Raw genomic sequence first — 26,576 nt, 5'->3', positions numbered from 1 at the left:
AACTATTTCAGTCTGTGTTGAACTGCAGCTACCACAAATTGTGTATTTAGCAGCAATACAACCTGGCCACACTGCACAACACTTTAGAACAGGAAATGGAAATAAATGCCACGTTAATGTGGCACATTAACGGGAAAGTCCAACTCTTCCCGTGTAGAGATGTGGAACAAAAATACCCCAGTACATAAACCTTAAGCATCATTTGACTCCCATTTATACCTCTAAAATTAGAACTCAAATTCATTGTCTCGGCCTAGCTGTTGGCAGAGGGAAGAACTGAGCTGGTGAGGAACATGCTAGAGTAACAGTTCTGGCTAAGGAACATGAACTGGCTGAGAATCTGTAAGAAGTATGAAATGTACCTTTGGTCCACACTGAATATTAGAGCACATTACAATGGGTTTAATGCCAGTACAGTGTGCATCAGTAAGAGTTCTTCAGGGATCCCTTCTTAAAGGGCTTGGGAGTTTTGCTGTTTGCATCAGTGGGAATAGAATGCAGTTTTAATTCCTTGTGGCCTTAACACACCTGATTTTGTGGTGTTGTGATCCTGAAACAAACAGAGAAGAGAGAAACAGGGAAGTGCACCCATAGGAGACAGACTTGATCTCGGCAAAGAGATAGCTAGCTCTAGGTGCTGTTTGTAGTAGAAGCTTAGTGTGATGTACTACCTGTCTCTTGAGCTGAGGTCACTTGAGGACAGACTGGGAGTTTTTACTTTAAGTGGTAGTGCTATCAGGCTCACTGCATTTTCTGAACATGCTGAACTATCATTCAGTGTGTCTACCTTAAAAACTGTTTTGCTGGGTTAAGATCAATTATTTGTTTTTGCTTTGGATGCTTTGCATTCTTGCTCACAGTTGGGTTGGTGTTATGTGAGACGGGAGGGTTGTGGGTTCACACTCGTATACTCATGTAGTTGCAGACATACTTTACCCGAGAAGTAAGACAGTCCAAAACCTCAGATCTGAAGATGAAAACATTTTTCAAACCTCAAACAAAAGCAATAAATGGAAATAAGGATTAACGTTGTCAATTTTCACCCCTCCCACAATAAATCACCAAAATCTTGGCTTTTATCTTAGATGGATAACACAATAGGCACCAGAGCACACCAACATTACGCAAATACTTCATGTGCTATCAATTATTTCGGAAGGAGTCATCATCTGAGTTGTGAAATGGTTTGACCTTTTTTTTACTGGAGAGTGTAGGAAGATGAGTGTTCGGCTGACACATTCTTTCTCTTATGCTTATGTAGGTACATTTAAAAGCATTTTCAGAACAGAGCAGTGAATAGGGCTCTCCTCTCCCAGCCCCTCCTGGCCTGTGGGGTCATGTGGAGCCAGAGATGATCCTTGTTACATGAGAAGAAGATAGGAGTGAAGTGAGAAATAAGATTAAGTGTGCTGCTAAAAAGCATTTGGATGTTATGAAACCCAGAGAATACATTCAATGGGGATGGAGCTGTGCAACCCTGACTGTTAGTGACTTTCAGCCTGCAATCAGTAGGAAGGCGAATGCTCCTCACAGAGTTAGGAGAACAGAGCAGAGCAGGTATACTTGCCTAGAGTGTGTTCTCATGGAAGGGGCTCTTATAACAGATGCCTTGATAAACTGAAAGGTGACCAAAATGAATATGCAGGGTGTGATGAATTAACAGAGATCAGTTTCATTAGGAATTTCCAGAGATATCATGATTTCTGATTTGATGTACTGACTGAATCAGGGATTTCCTTTGAACACTCATCTTTGCCGAAGTTGATGCTCTGCATTATAGTTGCACTGCTAGCCACGTGTGACTTAATGTTTTACACTTTTTTCTTGTGTTTATAAAACCCATCTCTTTTTAGTCATTAGCACAGACTGATTCCATCAACATTTCCCCAATTATATTGAGCTTCAGAATATGTATTGCCCAGAAAGCAATATGTCCTCTACTGTTGTCTCAGTTGTCAATGCTCGATTTCTTCTTTAGTTGGTTTTCATATATGGATGTGAGCGCTTTGATTTCCAAAATTAATCATGCTGGGTAGGTGAAAGCTGAATTGAACTGGGTATTTCCCAGTCTGACTCTTCCATAGCTCGGTAGCAGATTTCACGGCAGGCAGCCATGCACTGCACCCAGCTGGGTGGTGGCTTCAGGCTTTCTCTGAGGGGGCAGCAGCAGGACTGCAAACAGGGAACCGAAACCAAACGTCTTGACCAAACAGCATCGTATGCAAACCATCTTGTTTTATTATCAACTTCAGAGTTTATCAATTTATCAAACCAGGGCAAAGTGATACAACGAGTACATAAATAAGTACCTTAACAGACATACATCCCATGAAGAGAATGAAAAACATGACATGGTGTATTTTGTCTTAAGTGACCAGAAACTGGAAAAAAACCTCAACACTGCATTTTACTAAATTATGCTTATGATTGGATTTTTTTGCTTTTCTTAAAAAGTGTTTGTTATAAAATAAATACACAATCTGGATTCCACCTGTCCTGTCACAAATACAAAAAGCAGGTTACCTTCTTCGTAAAAAAAAATTACGAACACTGTACACTTTCCACTTAGTCTTTTTTCACCAGCTAATGCTACAAACAGACGATGCCTGTTAGGTGGGAAATCAACTGCTGGTCTTCCCACCAGATTACTACAGTTCCTCAGAACTTCTTCCTTAAGATTTATAATAAAATTTTGCACTTCTGCATCACATTTAACCCAGTAGATGCCACATGCAGTGGGTGCTGCTGCTGCCAAACTGCTTCTTCTACAGTTACACTTCAGCAACCTCTGGTGCAGTGTGGTCTTAAGACCTTGGATTGGATATGCTACACCCTCTTCCAGCACCAGGACAGGATTTATGGAAGCCACAGTCCCTGTGGAAAGGTGGGGGGGGAGTCCACATAGCTCCTTTCAGTGAACAGTGATAGAGGACTTCTCGTGGCAGGTGTTCCTGCATTTTAACTTGCTGTAGTCTCAAATGGCCAATATTCCCAAATATTATCTGCCCTCTGTCCAGGCCTAGGGACAGCAGGGTGGTCCTGAGATCACCCTGTATGTATTCAGTCCTTCATCTTCATGTCCATTCTCCTCACTTGCTCCTCTTCATCAAGAAGCCCTGCCTCGCACTCCTGCAGGCAATGCAGGCAGGGCCTGGGTGGCATGCAGAAGCTTGGTCCTGAGGCATGCACTGCTGGGGGAGGCTGCCAGGCTCTGCTGCTCAAGCCAAGGATCCCCTCAGGATGGTGAAGCTCTGCCTGAATAGGCTTTTGGCATTCAGTACTAAGCTCTCCCACAACCTTCATCCCTTTAGGAATGGGGACACCCTGGAGTGCTGTCACTGGCAGAATGACAAACCTCAAAATCCTTGCTGTCAGTGTGGATTTCACTCCCTGTGAAGCCCCAGCCCCTGGCTCAGGCCATTTCCATAAAGCTTTGTTTCCTAGCATGTGTTTGGACAGAGTATTCCTGTCTGCTTGTGAAGTAGAAAATGGGAGCAAAAGCAGGCAGAGTCCCTCGCATCTTGGGATCCAACATTGCAGCCATGGGGCAGTGCAGGATTTTGACGACTCTTCAGAGAAAACATTTTTTAAATTATACTTACACTTACTCTGCAGATGAGAGCCACTTCTCTTAAACACACTGTAGACATGCTGTACTAAATTCAACAGAATCTCTCAGGTTTGTTTTTTTCCACCAAGATAACAGTTGTCACTGAGCTGCTGAGCTCTAAACCCCTGCTCTAGCTGTTCAGTGTTTGTCTTGGGAGAGAACTGTCCTTGAAGCATGAGAATTGGGAGGTCACCCACAGAAAAATGCAGATACGGTTTGTAACAAATCAGAACAGATATTACTAAGCTCTGTCACAACTTTTAAGGAGTTATTATTAATCATGAGGTTTAACCCTCTTAAGTGTTTTGAAAATGCTGCAAGTACTTCACCACCTTCTGCCACATCACTTTGGAAGGCAGTTTATCAGCCAAGACCATGTGTTAATAGGGCCCAGAAGAATGAAGTTATTGGGACTGTGATAGGGAGCTAACACTTTACATTTTTTAGAGAAGTGGGTGGAGGAAACAGTGAAAACCACTTAAAAGCAAACATTTGCTCAAATTGCTACAAAAATACAGTGATTGCCACTAACACCTGCTGTTCCGTTTATGGACTTAGTTTGCTCAACTACAAGACATCATCCCAAAGGCAGGCTGCTTAGGAGTTTGTTAGTTTAAATCTGGTTTTTATGTCTCCACCACAAGTATTGTATCACTTGTAATTTTCCTCCACTACGAAAAGAAATCCATGAGTCACTTCAACACCAGAAATGGTATCAATTTGGTACAGGAAATAATGCTCTCCATGGCTCCTGCACATTTATTAGTTGTCCTTCTTTTCATTAGTTTGAATAACTTGCCAAATAATAATAATTAAAATGTTCTGTTTTCTCTTTTTAACTTTTAAAGAAATGCAACTCTGGGAAAGCACAGTCTCTCTTTCTCCTTCCCCCACCAGTAATACAGAGCCTCCGAGTCTTTCGGAGGAGATATTTGAACGGTTGACACAGACCACTACACATAAAGCAGCAAATTTGCTGTGCATGATGTGAATAATTACTGCATTATAGTTTTGGTTTTTAGGGCAACTGTTGACTTAAGCAAAATAAGCCTGCAGTCCAGCTGCAGATCCAAGTTTTCATAAGTTTTCTTGTGTTTTTCCCTCCAGTGCTGTCTCCCTTAACAGTGACCCTTTTCAGACTTTTCAAGGTACAAAACCTTTACCAAATCCTCAAGCTCTGTCCTGCACAGTCTGCTTTCACACATTTGGCTGATCTGAGCTTCACCCTCGCTAAATATTTTCCACTGGCCTGAAAACAAAAACACAAAAGAGACAGATACTCACTTAGAAAAGGGCACAGGGAACTTTGAAGACATTTACAATCACTCTGCAAAACAACTGATTCACAGTGATCAAAGAGGGAATGTCCAATCCTCCAAGCTTACAATCATGTAACATATTCAATGCAAAATAACTGTGTTAAAAATAACAAGGACTAGAACATTATTATTTTCTTTAATTAAGTAGTCCTGCAAGTTGGCTCTATTTATTCAACCATTTATTACAGTGGATACCCTGGTAAACCAAAGTCTTTAAAAGTTGGAAAGCAACACATCTGAGTCTTTCACGTGCTATGAACTCTGCTTACAGTTTGTATTGTGTGTAATGCAAACTGTGTTTGATGGGTATTCATATTTCTACACATTTTTTATCATGTTAATAGAAACACCTTCTGTCCTGGTATGCAGATACTACATTACAGACAGCAATGAAAAGCTTATGGAAGGCTGACAGCAAAAAAATAGGGAACTTTTTATAGGAAAAGGTATCTGTATCTCAATAGGGCTGCATTATTAAGAATATATTATTCCTGGGGAAAAGACTTTACCTTATTAGGAAAAATATTACAAGTTGTAATGCGAAAGACCTGTGAACTAAAAATACCTATATCTTAATTCAACAATCAAATTAGCTGAATTAGTAATTGTCAGTTACTATCAAAATCCCAAATTGCATGAAATACAAAAAAGAAATTGAATCAAGAAGGATAGAAGTACATGTCCTTTCAAAAAACAGAGTTTAATAATGAAGACGTTAAGAACATAGGAAAGTAATCTTTCAAATATAGCATGTATGTAGAACTCCTTTAGTAATATCTGAATTTTTTCCCTTCTAAATGACTTTCCACAGCGCTGGGGTAACTTAACGTTGCTTAAATAAATCCAAGTGGTGCTGCTGTGCTGACATCAGTCCTATTTCAGACTTATGTCAGCATGGGCAGAAAACAGCCTATCTCATATTTTCTCAAAATACAGGAGACTAAGACAGCATGGACGTGAACTCCTGTTCCATGTATCTATATTTTAAATTGCTGTATTTTGATTATTTAAATCTAAACTTTGGTCTGGAGGAAAAATTAGTACATTCATTTGACTGTGTTGAGTGAGTAATGTTTTTCAGGGTTATGATTATATGGAAAGTAGAAACCTGAAGAGGTCAGAACTTTACTTACTAAGGGTTGTCCTTGTTATCAGCTTGAAGTAAGGAAGTTCTTCAAATTCTCTCTTGGACACTTTTTCAACATAGAAGTGACGCAAAATCCCTTCAGCAAAGAAATGAGAAGTGCATGTTACTAGAAGTGTTCCTGTTGTTCTAAACCTGGATTGCTGTCCTGCCTCTCTATAAAATTACTGCCATGTTGAGTCACCCTGGGAAATAACCCTTACCAATTACATGGATTTTCAGCCTATTCTTTTTTTTATTCTGTCTTCCACCCTCCTGATTTTTTACTACTCCCCTGTAAATCCTTCTGTGGGATGCAATTCCTGCAAGTTTGTGAGGAAAGTAAGAATGGGCCAATTCTTTTCCATAACAGCTGAATTCTTCCTTAAAACAGAAGCCAAAACTCCCAGTGTCTTGGAGAAAAGCAGCATCATTTTGCAGTCAGATAGCATTTTGCCTGTCATGAGCCAGCAGGTAGCATCACTCAAATCATCGCAAGGCTTTGTGGCTTCTTGAACAGACACAGTAGCTGTGAACCATCCAATGCTCTGTGACTTCTTTTCTGCTCCCACTTTGGCCTTGACTTTCTGCTTTAAAGTGCATTCTAGAGATGCATCATTTCCACATAAAGGGCTGCACTATGTGAGGGTTTTCTATGAGGATCATATGCTTTTTGCTTTAAGTGGATTAAGAATTTTGAGGAGGATAGAGATGATGTTTATTACACTGAAAGTTCACAATTTGCAGTAGTGCTTGGGTTTCTGGATGCTTTTCTATTTTGTTCTAATTTTACTAGTTAGTCTAGTAAAAGATATTGCTTCCATCCTGAACACATTTTTTGCCTGTATTCTAGACCACCATAGGTGCAGCATCACTAGGGCAGACAGGGCAGACTGATTTCATGGAAAGCTTTTTGGTCCATCCTAAATAAGAGCCTTCAGGCACTTGGTTCAATCCCATTTCTCTGCAATAATTTATAGTGTATTGCTGACAACATTTGTCATTGTGTTTTTGCTTCCAATGAAGGCCAGGAGTTTGCAGAACTAGAGCTTTGTGTGTTTCTAGTGGGTATTGTAAAGCACAACTTGAGTATGTTGGAAATTGCTTCAATAGCAATATCCTAAAGAGCTGGAAGGACAGCAGTCTCAAAATGCTTGGATCTGTAACCTGGGATTTCAATGGAAGATGATACATTGTTTAAAGGAAGAACTTGCTCAACTCACCTTTTCTGATTGTCCACACATGTATTTCTATTTGAGGTGGCTTTTCAATCTCTACTGCAATTTTTCTGATGGTTTCTCCTTCCTCTGTGAAAACGGATTCATAGACAGGAAATGTCTCTTTCCCACAGAAGTAATCCTTGTTGTCAAAGGTTTGACTTGGCACATCTTCTGTTTGAAAAAAGAAAGCCCAAAACACATACTACAGCTGTAATCAAGTCCTCCAGAACTTACTTGGCACCAATACCCAAGCATGTTCAGTTTGAAAGTAGACTTTTCATTTGTATGGCCACTCAAATCCATCTCCAGCTGAGCCCCAGACACTTAACAATGTTCTATTCTGCCAGGTTTTGGGGGCCTGCCCATGGTGGCAAGACAGTATTCATAGTTACAATCCAGTCTCCTAAGGAAATGGGCTGTGTAAAACCACGTGGTCTGGGAGACTCCTCACAATTTTTCAACCTGCTGTCCACTTTTCAAGGATATTTGCAATTATGGTAGAAATCTCAGAGGTAGTAAAATAACTAAGTGAAAATTGGTGGTTGGTCAGAGTGAAGAGACCCAAATTAATGTTTTGCTGAGGAAAGTACAGGTAGAACCTATGAGGTTCCACCTTGCTCAGCAGCAGCCTGCTGGCCAGTGCAGGCTTGGGCTAGCCACAGGGCACATTATCACTTGCCCACCTGGCAGAGTCATAGAGCATTTAAGTAGAAATTGTAATTACTCTGCTTGTAACTGGAAGCTGGACAAGAATGTAGGAGAGATCATGCAACTCAGGGGCTCAGACTGCTCTTTGTGGAAACACCTAATAATTAATACATCTCCACACATACGAGACAGACTGCAGGATGAGGTACAGATTCACATGGAATCTCAAAGAACCAAACAGTAACTTTCTTTTTGCCATTAAATTTTCTACTGCAGCCTGTTAACCAGGTTTTGTTCACCATTCTTCCAGTGAAAGCTGTGGATCTGTACTTCACATGTATCCAAAAGATCTAGATACACCCCCTGCTGCCTACTGCCACTGCATCATGCTTTTTCCCTGTAAGCAAGGCTAGCAGGAAAAGATGAGAAGTGTGCATTCTGTGACAGTTTCCATATGCAGCTCAACAACTCATTTCCTCAGAGCATTTCCACCCAGTGCATCACCAAACAAACACAGAAATGGGCCATACTGATAAGAAAAGAAGTTTAAAGGCACATAGGGGAAGTAGACACTCCTTTATCCTTTGTTATCATACACAGCCTAGCAGGTTGTTTGGAAGACCATCAGCAGATTCCTATGAGCAGACTTTTCATTAATTGTAGGCATTTATTTTAGTAATGTCTACATAAGTTTTATCATTAGTGCAGCATAGAAACAATGCTAAATCTGTGATGAGTTAGTATTTATTTTAAGGATTAAGTTATATAACTGACACCAATCAGCGTTTTGAATCCTTCTGGTACATTTTAAAGAGCAGAAATTATGTTATCTCCATGCAGATTTCACAAGCTACAAAATGATTTGAAGGTTCTGTGGGCACTGTGGTGGGGGAAGGACAGGAGTCTTTTGACAGTAATGAACTTTCTGTATCCTTTTCCATAATCTCTTTGGAAATGAGCATCAGAAATTTGTGCTAGCAGCAGAGAGAAAGGTAGTGACTGATCAGAACACATGTGCCAGGCAGCATGTCCTGCATTTGAGGAACAGTAGTGAGCAGCTCACAGCTGGTCTCACACCAAGACCTGTGCACACACATTAGAACACAGGCACAGCTCCTGCTGTTTGCATCAGAGCTTATTGTGACCAGAAGGCTTGAGCCAAGCCCCTTAACATGCACAGCAAAAAGGAGGTCTGTGATCAACTTTGTTTTACCTGGACAGACTTTACAGCATTTTCCTTCTACTTTCTGAGGGTATTTGCAGGGATATTGTTCTGGACAGTGAATTTTCTTACATTCTTGTTTGGTGATGTTGCAGGTGCACAACACACACTCTACGATTCCAAAGGCCCGGAGGTTAGGATGCCAAGATTCACCATGTGAGTATGTTTTGCCATTTGAAACACAAACTACAAAAGAAAAGAAAAAGAAGAAAAAGTACAGCTGGAAAAGGTATGTTCACTGGCTGTCTCTCTATGAATATGCATTTGATTCATGCACGTTCATTTAAAGCAATGTCTCCATACATCGTCTCTTAGTGTCTCTGACCCATTTCTCTGCTTGTTAATTTTAACTTGGAGTTTCGTTACTTAAAATGAGTCTGAGCCCATGACCATCCTTTTCTGAGCAGTTTTGCCTTGATTCCAACTCTGCTGACACTGCTGTCCATTACTCTTTTGAGGAAAACAGTGAGGGTGGCTGAGTCAAGTAGTTGACTAGCTCCCCGCTGGTGCATGCATTTCAGTTGTGCATCATTACCCATGTTATAAAACTCACTCCTCCTTCCCCTCCTAATCTCAGTCCACACACAGGACACAGCCTGCTACAGTGGCTCTGGCTGCTAGAATTGAATTTGCAGATGACAGGATCATGTCATTTGCTACTGAGTCATCTGCACTGTTTCAGCCGTTAGCTGAACTGGCTTTTGCAGCGAGCACCGTGCTATCAGCAGGATGGATTAGTGCCACCTGGGCCTTTTACTGCTTTTGCATGAGAGTTCTGCTACATAACATGCAGAACAAAGCAAGGGAATGTTGCAAAATTAAGTTTAATGTCCTTTGTGAAAATATCTATGTCTATACGTATATAGAGCCACTTGGCTTTTGGAATCACAAGGAAACATTAACATGAAAGGATGCATATGGGACTAAAATTTCATTCCAATAGCATCTAAGAACCTGAGAATATTTATTCATCAGAGCCCCTGGGAGTCAGAGAAATACAGCTGACACAAGGAGAGTGGAAAAATCCATGCCTGGTAGAAGCCACTTTGGGTCACCCAGCAGTTGATGGGAATTATATCACTTTACACCATGTTTGCATTTGTCCTATAAACCCTACTTCTTTCTTTTTAAATATTTTATAAACACAAAGAAAAATGCAAACTAATCCTAACAAGGTGAAAGAAAGGGCACTGCCTGATTTCTAAAAGCAACTGAAGTGAAGCTGGGATATGTTGTAAATATTTCCAATTCTTCTAATATGCCATCATTTTTATTAATGTTTTTATTTGTAAAATATGTTCCTATTTTAGCTGTAACTTCCAAAAGCAATTTAATTTTTATCTGTAATCTGAAATTTATATCTAACTGGTAACAGATGTAACCAACTGGCTTATACTTTCCTGAGTTACCGAGATTTATGGGGAGTGTTTTTTGCAATGTGTTGTCTTTCGTGGGGTTATGCTATCATTTGGTTTATAATTTGCTAGTTTTTAACTCTATCTTAAGACATATTTTTATTCGAGAGGTAGGAAACAGTTTTGTTTCCCAAATAAAAGCAAATAAAATGTTATCTTTATACTATAAACATGGAAAAAACTATAAATGAGAAAACTGCTAAATACTCAGCTGCTCAGCATGTTTCTTACATGCTTAAATAGCATATTATTACTTTTATCTATGCTTATATGGATTTTTTCCCCTACCAGAGTTGTCCAGATTCTTTAGGGACACAAATACTTCATGATTTCTCCCTGACAGAGGAAGGAATAATACATGATATTATGTGGTGACATATTCTCTGTGTTTAAGGGTTGTTTAGCACAGAACAGCTAAATAATTACTCTGAAGTAGGAGATGAAGCTTCTTCAAGAGGCCAAAATATGGCACATAACTTCTAGTTTCCTGATACCCTCTTTTTAGTGCTCTTCATGTATAGCATGATAAATCTGCATCCACACAACTGCACAGTATTTGCATGTCAGGAGAGTTGTGTGTTTATTTTTCAGCTTGTTGAAATGTGTCTCAAGAGCCATGTGCATTAATTAATAAAACACTTGTTAATTGCATAGGAACAAAAGAATACACATGGTCAGCATTCCTGTTTCCATCATGGGGATCTCTCAGACACTCTCCAGGCAGTGAGTGTCTGAAGTTATACTGCATCCAGAAATATGCTATTCGTCTGTATGCTCTTTATTTGCTGAAACAAGTCAGTTAGAAACTGCTTTGATGAGGTCTTCATGTGTGAATTACATGTCAAAGACATTGCACTGCATGGAGATTCCTGCTCCTAGATTCAGCATAAAACACTGGCATGATCTGAATGTTTTTTCATGCTTGTTCAGGTGGATAATAAAGATCCTATAGCCAACATTCCTTCTGTTAGTTAATACCTTAAAAGATTAGTTGGCCCTAACACAAGGGCTTTTAACTCTTTGTGGGTAGTTTCTAAGTGCACACTGACTGGTATTTGTGGATAGATGCTCTTCTGAGCATGTGTTTTTACAGCTATTTCTTTTATGGCTTCCTAGGCCTGTTTCTGCAGCCCTCTGTTCATCAAGGTACACCCACTGAGGGAACTGAGCATCCTACCCTTTTTGCTGTACAAAGCCTGCTGTCCCACTAACTGGTGAATTGCTATTTTCCCTTTATTTCTGCCCTTCCTATAATGCATGAGGAATATGGCTTGGATAAGGTTTGCCACGTGGGCTTAAAATTCTGCTGTCCCCATAATATAGCATGTCCTATCCTATCTCAGCAGAAGGCACTAAAGGATTCTTAGAGTGAGATTCATTACCTTGGTTAAATTTGCCTCTTTACAGCTCAGGCATCCAGCACAGGCTACTCTGCCTCTTGCATTAGTCATGAGGAGGAAAAGCACCACTTGCATCCCACTGTCTCAGGCAACTAGTTTAAGGTGGGGAAGGACATGATACTGTCTTTCATGAGAATAATTTGCTGAGCCTTGGAGGCAGTAAACCTCCTGTGGCAAAGCTTTGTGGTCTGAGATTTGTGGGACAGTTGAAATATAAGATGTTTACAGCTAGTAAGTTAAAAAATAGGAGAGAGTGTAAAGAAAACAACCATGGAGAATTTCCTACAGGACAAGTCACTGTGTGAACAAGCTAGCAAATGTAAAGGCATCGTGGTGTCCTTTGCAGCACAAAACACTCACTTCCTGGGTAACCACTGCAGGAGTTCTCAGAATTACATACTACAATCCCACAGAGTAACTCAGAGAGCAACACTGCACTGTGGTGCCTTTGCAGAATGAAATGGACTGTTGTATGTGTAAGCAGAATTATCTCAGTCAAGAGCGAATATCATACCCTTAGTAGCATATTGCTTTTTGCCTCCCCGATTTGCACAGGGTTTCTGCATACCAGTGTGAATTTCCAAGACTCTGCTGTATATTTTGAGAACCCTCTTTGAGCTATAGGTGATTGATTCCTGACCAGAGCAACACGGTAAGAAGTCCTTGTCTTTACCTCGTCCGTGCTTATGCTTGTTGTTGATGACGATTTGTACTATTGTTCCTGAGGCTTGCTGGGGATCTGGTAGGACTCCACGGTTACTCCTGGCATTGGGAAATCGTGGAATGCTGACTACCTGCCTTGCAGAGCTGGGTGAGAGGTCGTAGTGGGAGCGATGGTATGAGTGTCTCTGTTTGGGGGCAGAAAGAGAGCAGGAAAGTAAATGCCTTATTCCAGTGAACATGGGGAAAGAGGCTGTACTAGAAGCTTAACACAGGCAACAAGAGTGTTGCCACTCATGGCCAAACATCATTAGCCACATGTGCAGCTGCAACTCACCTCACCAGACTGTATTATGTCAGTGTAGGTGTCTTTATCTAAGCTGGTCTTCTGAAGTGCCTAACTGTCAACGGACAGAGAGGCAATTTTAGAACCTGATCTAGTGTGGATCTCCATAGCATGAGGAGATGAACCACAACCCAGAAGTGCCTATGTCCCTCTGTTTATTAAAAATGGTGTTCAGAACAAGATATACTTTACTGATTTCTACTCTAAGAGTAGATGAGAAGAATTGTAAACCTGTCTAGTTTTCCTCATCAAAATTGCTTTCTACTAGAGCATGTCCAGCTTCTTCTTTCCTTGCAGCTTTAAATTCTCATGCAAGGTTAGCCTTGCACAGACTGTGGAATCTTACTAGAATTTGTTTTACAGACTGGGAAATCTCCTTTCATTTGCAAAGGAAAGCAGCAGTAGTAGTAGTGTGTAGCATGTTTTTTAGAGCAAAAACATTGTTTGTTTTCAGAGAATTATCTTCCAAAATGCCCATGGACCTGAAGGAATAGTGTATGTTACAACACTTATTTTATTAGGCATGAGTCTTCCCACTCATCTAAAGACCTGTTGGTTCATGTATTTAGGTAGTGCACCTAATGCTTAAAAGCTCTTCAGAGTCTCTCCAAATGCTGTTATAAAAATAATCTCTTGAGGATTAAGTTGTTAATGGATACTCTTAGCCCCAGACATAGTGAAGCCTCTGAAGTAAATACATATGCATGTGTAAGTGAACTGGGAAGCAAGTGTTTGCAGTTAAGATTTAAAAGCAAGGCTCGCATAGCAAACAAAATGCTGTCAAATTTTATTCTGATCGAGCATATACAATAAAGATCAAATCCAGAGTCTGCAGGAGCTCATGGGAGTTTATAATTCAGCATTATTCATGAATTCAAGTTCAGTGGAAGAAACCTATTTTGGGCTAGAGTCACAGAACCCAGGAGGAAGCAGTTGGTATTCAGACCTGTTATCCTCTTATCTTTTTTCCCCAATGTAATGCCATGCACAGCACAGCAAGAAAATATGTCTTTAAATGGTAGGTCCCACTTACAGCTTCCCTGTTGGCTGGCTGCCGGAAGATATCTCCATCAGAATGTTCCCATGATAATTCCCCATCTCCTGTACATGAAGCAGAGAGGTATCAGTTAGAGGAGTAACTGTGCAACGCCTTGGGAGATACTTAGGGGAAAAGTCTCATCCAGCTTTACAGCTGTATTTAGGGTCTAGTCAGTAGTAGAGGAATGAATATGAAAATCAGCACATTTTAATAATATATTTGGTCATGCAGGGAGCAGAAACTGACTCACAGTTTCCTCCTCATGAGCTGTGCTGTATCTTGATGCAAACATTTTGTTTAGGTTTGCATTTCATAAGAATCACAGAGGGGAGGTAAAGCAGCTTATGCTGTATTGAAAAGGACAAAGCTGATAATGAGATCAGTGATCATTTTAACATTTATAAATAAGAGTAGTAGACAGGAGAACACATTAAAAGGCCCTGCATCAGTGGAGACAGTGGGTCGCCTCTACTGCATAATCTGATTTAATCTCACCTCTCATATGGAATGCTAATCAGCTGGTTTCTCATTAGTGACTGGCTGAAGGGACTGATTTCTCCAGCATTAAGGCTAGTTTACTGCATGGCTATGTCTGATACTTTGTACTTTGAAAGTCAGATTGATTTTTGTAACTGGAAGAGGCTGGTTTCAAATACAGCTCAGATAACTATCTGGGAACAGAAATCAGATAATTAACAAGGATTTCTTTTAATTGTCAATGTATTACATTTAAAACATTATACCCCTGTATTTCACCCTGGGAAGCCAGGACTATCACCTTGCCTGCTTGAGATCTGAAAGCTTTATCAGCAGTTTTCCTGGGAGAATGTTTCAGGATCTGTAAAGAAACTGTGGAGTAACATGGTAAAGGAGTGAAGAATGAGGAACAATCTCTATGCAGAGGAGCACAGCACAGAAATCCTCATCCTTGTTCTCACTGAGCTGATGTATTTATGCAGCACACAGCAATGCCCTGCCGAGAGATTAGTTCAAGTTCTACACAGTGCCACACATAAGTTAATTACCACTGCATCTCCACAGGCTAAGTAGCTTTGACAGCCTGCTGCACTGATGTGACTGCACAGCTCCTGTCCAGGGCCTTGCTCCTCCAAAGCATGCAGAGCTCTCTGCATCGTGCTGCATTATTAGCTCTGATGCACTCTGAAGTCTCTTCTTGCTGCCTCAGCCCTTCACTGCTCAGAGGTTTTGAGTCCAGTGTACATTCTCAGTCAACTCTCAGGTCAGGGGCTGTGCGACTATGCTAGTGTGTTTTTCACAACTCTATTACTATAGAGAAAATTATACAAACAACTATATAATACTCCTCACTTTTACCATGCACTAGGACTGGGTTCAAACAAGCAGAGCCTCCAAAGAATACAGCTGCACAAAGGTGCAAGCTGGAGAGCTTCCCAAAGCAACCTGGCATCACTGATATCAAGTGGCACTTCTGAAAACCATAGATAGCTTTAGCTGTTTATCTGCATCTTTGACAACAGGACATAGATGCTTAGACACCCCAGAAATGGTGATTCAAATACCACAAAACTAATTGTGAGATAAAATACATGTAGAAATTATCAGACATTTTGACAGGCTTTTAGACAGACATTTAGGTTTAGACATTCAGAAAGGCTGGGAAGGCCCCTAAAATCAAGTTCCCTGTGTGTACAAGACCTAAAATGCAATTACTAGTGAAATATGGAAGTCACCTGAGTACAGATTGACACCTAATTTAAACTGGAGTAATTGCCTTTGCACTCTGAATTGAAATTCTTGTGTCTTGCACAATTTGAGCAGGTCTGGTAACCTGTCAGATAGAAGCTCATCTTGTATTGCAAAGCTTTCCTACCCAGAGCAATGGCAGCTACTTCAATACAACATTTGAAGCCTTGATTTGCCTCATGTAACTTCATCATCAGTGCATTCTCTCCTTACTCCAATTTAGAAAAACAAAGGTAGTGATGTTACCCTGCTGGAACTTGCAGTTTAATTTCCCAGTGTGCACTGCATTGTAATTACATGGGAAACTTGCAGATAGCACTCTGAGTGACAGGAAGGAGCCTGTCCTTCTGTGGCTGTATGTGAACTTACCTCTGCAAACTGGACAGCAGGACTCCGGAACAGACACTGGGAAAGAACAAGTTAATCTGGGACAAGTCTTCAACCCACAGTACACATTTCCTTCCTGCCAGTAAAACACAAGGGAAATTTAGGAGTCATCGATTTGTCTGGTACAGTATATACATTTTTTATGGGCATGCTTAAATTTGGTATGTGTGTTTTCATAAATGCCACTGTATGCAAGAGCAGAATATTAGACCAATGAAAAGTCTGAACACCTTTTTTAAAATTCGTTGTTGCACAGAGGAAAGTCTCTTTCTTTGCAAAAACAGGAAAAAGAGAAGAGGTAAAAGTGTGTGTGGAGAAGAACTGCAGTTATTTTAGGCTGTTCAGTACTTGGCCTGTTAAAGCCTTAGTTCATGAAGAATATGATGACGATTTGCTGAGAGGAGGTACCAAGTTGCCAATAGTTGATACTGAAGAGCTGGTTAGATGGAGAGGGGTGTTTTTTGTTTCAGACACTGGCTCTGAAGGGCCACTGGGTGACTGCTCAAAGATACTGGATTTAAACTGGTGACATCTCAGGAATGGCTCTGTGGTCCAGTGCCAGTTCACAGAGCTGTCCACTCCCAGCCTTGGGACTCTTTCCTTATCAGCCCAGTCCAAATGAAATCAGTCATTGGCTTAGTGCTGAATTTTCCAGTCAGGTTGAAGTGAAATATTCTATATATGCCAAGCAGCAATAATTTACCTGCTGCCTCTGCACTGTAAGCTCACTTACAGCAGATGCTTGACAGCATATGCTTGTGCACTGTGTTTAGGAGCTCACCTGGCATTTACCAGGTGCTGCAAATTGGCTCTGAGCACTCTCCTGAGTGTCAGCATGAATTCTTAGTTCCCAGTATTTGCTATGTATTGCATATAGTTCAGTGTCGCATCTTCTAGAAAGAAGAACTGGAGCATAGACTGAGCAGAACTCTGTCAAATGTTACTTACTGAGCAACTGCACTGGGCACACTGGTTTGCTTGCCTGTTTTGGAACAGCCCCTCAGCCACAAACATTTCACCATGATGGTAGGTGGTGCCGTTGTATTCGCAGGACTTCCCGGTGATTTTGCTGCTTACGGAGAAAAGGGAGTCTTCTGGAAGCAATGGAAAAGGAACACTTCATGCAAATGCTCTTCATAGCTTGCAATATCATAAATGCAAGGGAGGAAAAGCTTCCCTTCTCCCTCATTTCTCTTTATTATGGAAAGATGAGTTTTGTCATGCCGCAAAGGGCAAGTCCTGCTCTGCTGAATTTAGTAATTCACTTTGAGTTGACTGTCTTAGTTAATGTTAGGATGCTGATGACCAACTGCAATGCCAGCTCTAATGGCCCTGTCTCATGCTGCTGTAGCATTTGGTATTAGGACAGATGGGTGCAGTTATGTGCCCATTTGTTACATTTACATGGCTCTTTCATGCTTAAGTGTAGAAGGCCTAGGTCCTGCTGCTGAATTTAGTAATTCACTTTGAGTTGACTGTCTTAGTTAATGTTAGGATGCTGATGACCAACTGCAATGCCAGCTCTAATGGCCCTGTCTCATGCTGCTGTAGCATTTGGTATTAGGACAGATGGGTGCAGTTATGTGCCCATTTGTTACATTTACATGGCTCTTTCATGCTTAAGTGTAGAAGGCCTAGGTCCTGTATACACACACAATCACACTTATCAATAGCACTGTTCTAGCATGGTTTCCCCCTTCTTACTACTGGTATCGTTTGGTTTTTCATGTTTTGTAGCCCATAGAAGCCTTAGTTGCAGGTTAGCAGGTTGTGCCATGACTCCATGTCATCCACAGGCACAAACCTTCTGCTAGAGGAGCAGTGAACCTGATGATGGAACTGTGTCAAGAGTGAACTATGTACTAAGCTAGTGTTTGTTCCTACTGGCCTTCACAATTCATTGCTGCTGTTGTCTTCAAAACAGGCAAAATTTGTCAAAGGCAGATATCAAAAGCCACCCGAAAGCTGATTTTTCCCTGGCATGCATTTTAATGGCAGATGTGCAAATGAGTGCACTTTGTTTACAGAACTTGGAGCATATGACAAAGTGCACAAGATGGCAGTGTCAGTTCAACCCTGAAACCTCCTGTTTCGACTCAGTATCATATTGAGTTCTGCATCACATGGGTTAAATGTGCTTCTAAGACTTAAATCTATCCATACTTATGCTAAAACATCCCCTAGATTGTTAGCAGTTGATAAACTGTGCAAAGGGATTACACTTTACCTATGAAATGTAAGTCACTTGATACCTCTTGGGCAGTGAACCTGCCACTTATATTTACATTCACATGAATTTAGCATCTCAGCATGGGAAAAGACATTTCAGACAAGAGCCCTATGGAAGTAATAGTGGAGTGTTTGTTCTCTGGAGCCTGAATCACTGCAAATTTCCAGGAATGCAGCTGAAATTTCATTCAGTGGTTTTGGGCTTTGATACAAAAGAAACCTGACCTGAAAATTCAGGTTTTGCTATAGCCCCTTTCATTACCTATCAGATAAACCTGGAGAGATTTTTTTGTGAAACTATGACATCACAGAATACATATTTTTTTCAGCTGGGAGCTGAAGTGAAAGAGCAGTTTTCTGCTGGCATGCACTGGTATTAAACACTGACATTTCACTTTCCATAAAAGCATATATTTAGTTGCATTGGTTCATCAAATGTTCATAATATTTTGAATGGCAAATGTCAAATCTGGCTGTGGAACATATATGTACTACAGTATTTGAGAGTCTACTGGGTCAACGAAGATCATTCTGTAGGAGCCTGGCAGGAGAAGTTAGCCATTTAGGGTTCCTTGCCTGACATTCCATTGCCTGACACACATGGAATTGGAACTTCCTCCTTTGAAGTATCAGACAGATCATTATTTCAGTGCAAGCAAGGGTGTCTAATGATACCTTTCCAAAATCATATAAAGAGTATAGAGCTCTGACAACACCTGTACTTGGCATAGAAGTGCAGTGCTTTTGGCACTTTCTGTATGGTTTGCTAGTAATGGATGCTCTGGAATGGCAAGTTGTATGCTCTAATTAAGACACATCCTTTGAATGTCATCAGCAAAAGATTCAAGTGACAAATTCAGCTTCTGTTTAGGCACAAATATTGAAAAACATGAATGAAGAGGCATGTCTCAGGTCTGTGTTACCTCCTGAAACCTGACAGTTTCTTGGGCTGAGAAATCCTGCTTTCTCATGGAAAGCAGGAGAGACTGACAAACCTTTAGTTATCTCCTTGCCCTTTGGGCAACTGGAAGAGCAGTAGAACTGGAAAGAAATGAAAATGGAAGGAGAAACAAAAGGAGAATACAGATGGTTCATGACTGGGTACAAGGCCCTGTTCACACAGCCTCTGCAGGGCATTACTGTGCCCATGTGAGATGACTGTCCAGAAGCAGTGTTTTGCAAAGACCAATACTGGAATGACTCATTGTGACTCTTCAGAGTATTGGATGAAGAGAGTACATTTTACTGCAGATCTACCTTGGTATATGCCACATCACTCAGTTCAGTATGAAATCACCACATGAAGTTTAAATTGTGGCTTCTAAATAAGGAAGGAGGATGGTGAAACTTTAATTGCTTGGAAAGTGATGGTAGAGAGTTGTGCTAGGTAGTTGTTTCCATCAATATTTCTTTTAAGTTTGATCGCATAGGTTAGGCCTGTAACAGCTGAATCACAACATGCAGTGATCTGGCTATCTTTGGAATATGGGATGAAATTCTATTGTCATATTGGATCATTAAGGTTGGAAAAGTCCTTTAAGATCATAAAGTCCAACCATCAACATAGTACCATCACTATGTTCACCATTAAACCATATCCTCAAGTGTCATATCCACACACTTTTTGACACTTCCAGGGATGGTGACTCCACCACTTCCCTGGCCAGTATGTTCCAATGCTTCACAATCCTGTCTGTGAAAACGTTTTTCCTAGTATCTAATGCAAACCCCTCTTAATGCAACTTGAGGCCATTTCCTCTCAGCCTGTCACTAGTTACCTGGGAGAACAGACTGACACCCACCTCAGTACAACTTCCTTTCAGGGAGCTGAAGTCTTATTGATGAAATAATTGTAAGAAATGTCTGTTTCAATTACAGGGAATAAGACCATGGTTAAATCCTATGCTGCACATACCTGTCCATATGATTATCTGTTAGCACATTAAGTGACTGGAGATATTTCCTTGCATAAAACAAGGTTTAGCAGAAGTTTTCAGATCAAGACCATATTACTGCTACTGCAAAATAATATATACAGTCATACATTGGAGACAGCATATTGGAGAGCACAACTGATCCTCTCCAAACACAGAATCTGCCTGAAACTGCAAGGAAGCTTTGTTTATATTCTGTGTCTAAATATAACTTCTGCCTGGTGCAGTTTCTCTCTCTTTGGCTTTCCTAGTGCGTGACTGACTTTCAACTAGGATTTGCCTTGGTTTCTTTTCTACTACTCCTTAAATCATGGCTAATTAGAGGAGTTCAGACTTCCCTATGATATCATATTCTCCTGTAGAATGTGAAATTAGAGTCATTATTGTTTTAATAAGTGCCACGTTTGAGCTCTGAAAAATCTTGGCATTATTATTGATATCAGCATGCGTTATTCTGTGCCTTAGTTAAGACAGGTTAGAATCAGATTAATTAACTGCAAATATACTGCATTGCTCAAAGCTCTATTTGTAAACCTTGCTTCCCAATCAGGATTGTTCCCAAAGCTTTATCTGGCATTTTAATGGTGCTGACTAACATTGCTTTAATTAGCTGCCTCTGTAAAGTACCAGGCAAACCATCTGTGTGAATCCTTTTAATTAACTGGGTTCAATCTGAGCTTTTTTTCTGGCATTCTTAGCATGTCAATGAAAGCAACATGCAACATACAAGGTAAAGATGTTATATCATCCATCGAAAAGGAAGTAGGTATCTCTGTTTCTGTGCTTGGCATTTATTCTCGAAGGGTTCAGACTCCTGTGCAGAAGTTGATTGGCCATGCTTATATTTGCCTACAATTTTAGCATGATCAAGATAAGACTATGAGTCTGCAGTATGGATAACAGTGATTTATCACCAACATTAGCATGAGGTAATGGCAGGGAGCCAAGATGTACAACCTGGAATATAGATTTGAATTTATCCTGTAATTAACTTTAAAGGCTGAACCTGGATGAAGAAATCTTTCAGATTTTACAGAGACAGCAGAGCACAACTATATCAAAAATGGATTTGCCTCACAACAAATATTTTTTTAAAAGCAGCTGGAGGCTATGGTGGCTACACTTGATTCCTTATATCCTCACATCCTTATATCCAACCATTCCTCTCTTCCAAACATAGGATTCTGTCCAGCTTCTATTATCTACCTAGGCTATTTTTCACTGATGTCACACACACACCAGGCTAGGATTTTCTAGCCTCAATGAAGCCAACAGAAAGGTTTCCTTCAGGATTCAGCCAAGGTACTTGCTTGAACTCTGTTTTTTGAGATTGAGGCAGATGTTTGTACTATGAGGAACTATTGATGTATAAAACCAAGTTTTGTATCAACTAAGATCTGTAGTACAGCCTAGTGTGAAAGTTCACTATGAACTAGAAGTGCATGCAGGTTCATGTACTCCATGAATTGTGGTTCATTTGAGAGCATGTGAAGAAACGGTATGGCAAAAGTTTGCCATGAAGGGATGCTACCTTGGTGAGAACTGCAGCACCAATGCTTTCCTGATTGTCTGACAAAACAGTGTTAGATATGAATTTGATAAACCACAGACATGCTATGGAAAGTTTCTGGTTCAGTGGAATCTGCTCCAATCACAGTTTTTTTCATGGAAGGATTCCTGATGGTCTGCCCATGACTTGAGGTGTCCAAGGGCCGAGGTTTGAGGGCAGTCACATCACATGCACAGACCAGGCCTTCCTGGCCTCTGGAGCTTTCTACCAGGAGAAACAGATGCTGTGTTACATGGATCACAGTTTTGTAAACACCATCTTTTGGCTTTTTCTCTTTATAATTTTATTCCTTCCGGGATTGTTGTAAAAGCTTGGTCCTGAGACACTTTACCCTTACTTGGACATGAAGCAGAAGACCATCAGTTATCTGCAGCTAATCCCTTGAATAGCTTAGAATTCCATGGGCAGTTCCTGATGTTTGAATCAGTTAAAGTATTTATGTGCAGAGAGTGAAAAGCAGTAACCAGCTATGAGCAAATTAGCTTTTTGGGAAATGGGGGCTGACTTACTCAAGGAAGGGCTTTAGGATCCAGGCCTTACTACAATCAATTAAGTATTGAACTTGGATCCTTCTGGATCCTTCTGAATAAAGACAAGAGGCACAGGCACAATTACTAATGAACAATTTAGGACACTCACTAACAAACTGGCAAAACCAACCTCAGAATCAGTACAATCATGGCATGATAATCAGTGAAGTATTTATGATGTGATATCTGACCTTCAAGACAAGAAATTCAGTTGTTTTTTGGGTGGTCTTGCCATTGTGGACAGTAATACTAAGCATCTTGGTTTTCTGAAAGTCATCATGCTTAGTTTTACTGACCTGCAATCAGTAATAGACTGAGATGAGTGTACTCCCAAAATGGACACTGCACAGGTTTGACAAGGAAGGGGCAAGCAAAGCTCACATTGCTGGGTCTGCTGGGACCCTGCACAGCACGTCAGAAAGGGTCTGTGGGGTTTTATTGCATCACTGTGAGGTACCTTCTTGTACAATATTCTGGCCATTCGTGTTAGTACTTAACACTCACTATTGCTTATTTTAGTATCAGAACATCTGGCAAAGAACATTTTTTAAAAATCCTTCAGACTCTTGGCTTGCTGACTTAGAAACTATTTTTAAACTGCAACATTCAGAATCACCTAGTGTCCTTTACTGAAAAAGATAGGCTTTTAATGTCCAGCAGAAAGGCTGGGCACTCAGCCTGGCTTGGGTTTTACAGTTTGTCTATTTTATTAACCACCCTTACAAAAACAATCAAGTGCTAAACAATATGAAATTAATCACGAGGTCTAATGCCTTAAGAAACTTACCATACTGGGAACTGTTTTGCAGATAGTCTGGGGTTTTTTAAGCAGATGATAGATTAAGAATTTGAATCCAGAGAGGATTTTGTGAAACATGTTCTCTGAATCAACATGGAGCATAAGCATGTACAGACCAAGAGTCTGAGGATTGTTTTGGAACCTGATTCACCACACAAACAATTGAATTCTGCTGTAACTCTGGGACAACTGTTTGCACTGACATCTCTCCTGCACATTCACTTGTATTCCCGGTGAGTTTTGCTACTTAAAGAACACAACTGGGAGAGTCACTTTAGTTACAACAGGTACTTTAGATTTCTCTAGGCTGTATGCTAACTGGTCATCTCACATGCTGCTTCTGTGCAGAAATCAGGTCATCTAAAGTTGTAACAACATCACAGGAGGCCATATCACTTGCCATTTGCCTTGTCCTCTCTCCAGCTTTAAAATGGTATGGGCCTCTTCCTGTTGCTAGAACAGCCACTTTGACAGCTAGGTAAGCATGCAAAGATGTAAGCAGTCATGGAGCTGCTCTGACTAACAGTATCTGAACTAGCTTTCTTTCACCTACGGAATCAGAGCTCTGAAAAAGTGATAATGAGTCTATTGACCCCTCCTGCCTTGGTGATATGTTCCAAGGGGTTCAGCCAAAGCTCTTCCCAGCCCTGGAGAAATCCAAGTGATAGCAACACTCCAAGTAAAAGATAAAGAAGAATGCCTCGGGGCAGAAATCCTCTATATTAGGCTCTTCTCACTGCTACACACAAGCCAATGGAATATGGTTATCATATATAACAAACAGCTCTTCAGTATGAGACATGTATTTGGAATGGAGGAATAAATATGTGTTGATAATCTGATCCTTACAAATTCAAAACAGAGCACCTTAAGACTTAAAGAGGTGAGGGAACCATCCTGCAGGAGATTATGCAGCTTGCTAGGAGAGTGACAGTCAGTGAGATTTTGTTCATAGTTATGTTGAATAAATCTGGAACAACTCTATTGAGTGAACTAACCCTGATGCTACGTGTTCAAACCAAACTGTATTTTTTAAATATTCTTTAAAAAAAGATCCTCATGTTTATATGGAAAAAAGATCACATAAATTATATTCTGCAGTGTTTATGCAGTGCATTTCATGCAGAAATAGCAGTGCTTTATATAACACAGAGCACTTGCCTCTTTTCCTGCAGTTCCAGTGAAACTAAGGTACAGTAACAACAGTAGGTTTGCTTTGTATCCAACAATCCAATTAATGCTGATCTGCAGATCCATTTGTACCAGAAGGGTCAGTGCAGAGAACTATATAGCTGGGAATATGAATTTCTTCATTCTGCCACTCTGGTTCACTTCTCCAAAGAGGCCTTCAGTGTAGGAGATGTTCTGTGACCATGTTTTGGCCACCTGAGCATGAGTATGCTATGCTGTGACTACTTGGTGAGAGGGGCCAAATGCAGAGGGGCTAAAGAAAAGATAGTAGACAGGAGATCTCTGTATTACAGGCAGCAAGGGACATTGTGGAGCACAAGTGTCATGGTCACCTGGGATAACACATGCTCTGGTTTTTCCAGAAACTTACCAAACTTTCCTCACTATCTGTGAAGGCCTCTTGCTTACCTTTGCCTCAGAACGGCAAGAAAACTGTCAGCACCATCAACTCAGTTCTACATATTCTGGACCTGCTCCTAGTGCAGCTTCAGTGCTGGACATCTAAACTGAGCCCAGAGAGCATCAGCACGTGGAGGGACAAGCTGCTATTGCACACTGGCTGTTGCAAGGTCAAAGCCACCAGCTGCCAAAAGCATAAATGTTTTTACCACTATCACATCAAGTAGGGTAAAACACAAATGTTCTAGAGTTACTTCATCACCAGAACTAATTCCTGATTCATCATCTCATGAAAATGGAGGAACCTCAGACACACAAAACGTTTTACACTGTTTCAGTGCAAGGTTATCTTCTAGGGGGCAGCTACCATTATTTTAAATAACCTTTATGGCTGGTGGTCCTTGGGGGATTATAGCACAGCATAAGAGACCAAATGGATTTCTCTCCTATTAAAAATTCTTTTGCTTAATTTTTTCCTTCTACTTTTGCTTCCACTCTGCACAAATGTGTCACCTCAAGGTCTGATCTGAAGTCCATTGAACTAAAGCGATTTGGAACCTGGCCCAAACACCTACTCTGTGTGGTATAGCGAAAAGTTAGTTTCCCCTTTCATATTCCTTAGCATTTCTAGAGAGGTGACTATATCAGAGACAGTGACTGCATCTGTTTGCATAGAAGACTGAGTCCAAAAACTATCACAGTTAATAGAAATCTGTTGATTGACTACAAGAGACTGTGGATCAACCCTCACTCTGTCTGCATTTAGCCTTTTCCCTCAGTTATTAATCACAATCCAAATCATTACAGCTCTATGATTTAAAGAAACATAGATGATGTGTGAAGGTTCCTTTAAAAAAAACCCCAAACAACAAAAGCAACAATGTTCTTTCTAAAGCAGAGGCTGAGACTGGCAATAAATGTGCATGGAAAAGTTGTGCACTCTCCAAAAACTGCAAACACAAGCTCTAAACAAAATCCATATGTGCCTCTTGGAGGTGCAGGTGTCAACGATACTAAGCCACAAAATGCTTTACATTAAAGTAACTTCAAGGACTAGGTCAAGCTCTAAAAACTCCAAGGTAATTGAGAGTTAATCACCACAGCTAGTATTTAATATGGTCAGATGGTAGAAAGTGTATGAAATTCATTGCTTGAAGGAACTAGTAGCACCTTATCTAGACAGTATGAACTTCCATACAGATTCAAGGCAAAGATGTAGTTTCAGTTTAAACATTCAAAAGGCTGTTGGTTGGTTTTCAGCTTTCTAGGACTAAAGTCAAGCTCTTCACATTATTTTAATATATTTTCTGCAGCTTAATTTCCTGTGTTTTCTTTTATAGTGGCATAAAAAATTGCCCAGCAATTGCCCAGCAACTCTGACGGACTCATAAAACACTTTCTAAGTTGCTCCACTTTAATTCCTGCTCTAAGGTTGAACTATTATATGAAATTACCAATCACTCTTCCAGCCAAGGAAACAAATTGAGTGAAGCTTTGGTGCATTTTGAAGCCTCTCTGAAGCCTCTTTGAAGGTCTTGGAAGTTATCTTGGAAAAATTCTGAGCAGCTTATCCTATTCTATCATGTCAGTCCAAGGAATGGAAGTTCTATCATCCATGTGGGAAGATACGTGTTTTTTCAGTGCATTTTGGATGCTGATGTGCAGATAGATATTTTCTGCATTTTTATGGTCAAAAAAGGAGAATGGAAACAAGTGATAAGCTCGATCTGGCTGTGATAGCAAACATTCCTTATGAAGCTAGTGACAAAGGCAAATCACAAAACAAACTGAATTTTCTGAGCACACATCA

The 26,576-nt window shown here is 40.5% G+C and overlaps 1 protein-coding gene across 1 annotated transcript in view; it reads right to left on the bottom strand.

Moving 5' to 3' along the window:
* Positions 1 to 3,769: 3,769 nt before the first annotated feature.
* Positions 3,770 to 26,576, bottom strand: part of CHRDL1 (chordin-like 1) — a 33,456-nt gene continuing 10,649 nt past the window's right edge. Inside the window, exons 4-11 of the mRNA XM_009071458.1 lie at positions 17,063 to 17,208; positions 16,097 to 16,190; positions 13,997 to 14,064; positions 12,631 to 12,805; positions 9,134 to 9,328; positions 7,276 to 7,443; positions 6,063 to 6,152; positions 3,770 to 4,859 (exon numbers count right to left, since the gene is read on the bottom strand). Coding sequence (XP_009069706.1) covers positions 4,729 to 4,859; positions 6,063 to 6,152; positions 7,276 to 7,443; positions 9,134 to 9,328; positions 12,631 to 12,805; positions 13,997 to 14,064; positions 16,097 to 16,190; positions 17,063 to 17,208 — 1,067 coding nt within the window. The 3' untranslated portion in view covers positions 3,770 to 4,728. The remainder of the gene's footprint in view (positions 4,860 to 6,062; positions 6,153 to 7,275; positions 7,444 to 9,133; positions 9,329 to 12,630; positions 12,806 to 13,996; positions 14,065 to 16,096; positions 16,191 to 17,062; positions 17,209 to 26,576) is intronic.

Source organism: Acanthisitta chloris, unplaced genomic scaffold (genome assembly GCF_000695815.1).
Source record: "Acanthisitta chloris isolate BGI_N310 unplaced genomic scaffold, ASM69581v1 scaffold26173, whole genome shotgun sequence".
NCBI classification, from domain to species: domain Eukaryota; kingdom Metazoa; phylum Chordata; class Aves; order Passeriformes; family Acanthisittidae; genus Acanthisitta; species Acanthisitta chloris.
This window is presented reverse-complemented; position numbering and strand designations above follow the sequence as displayed.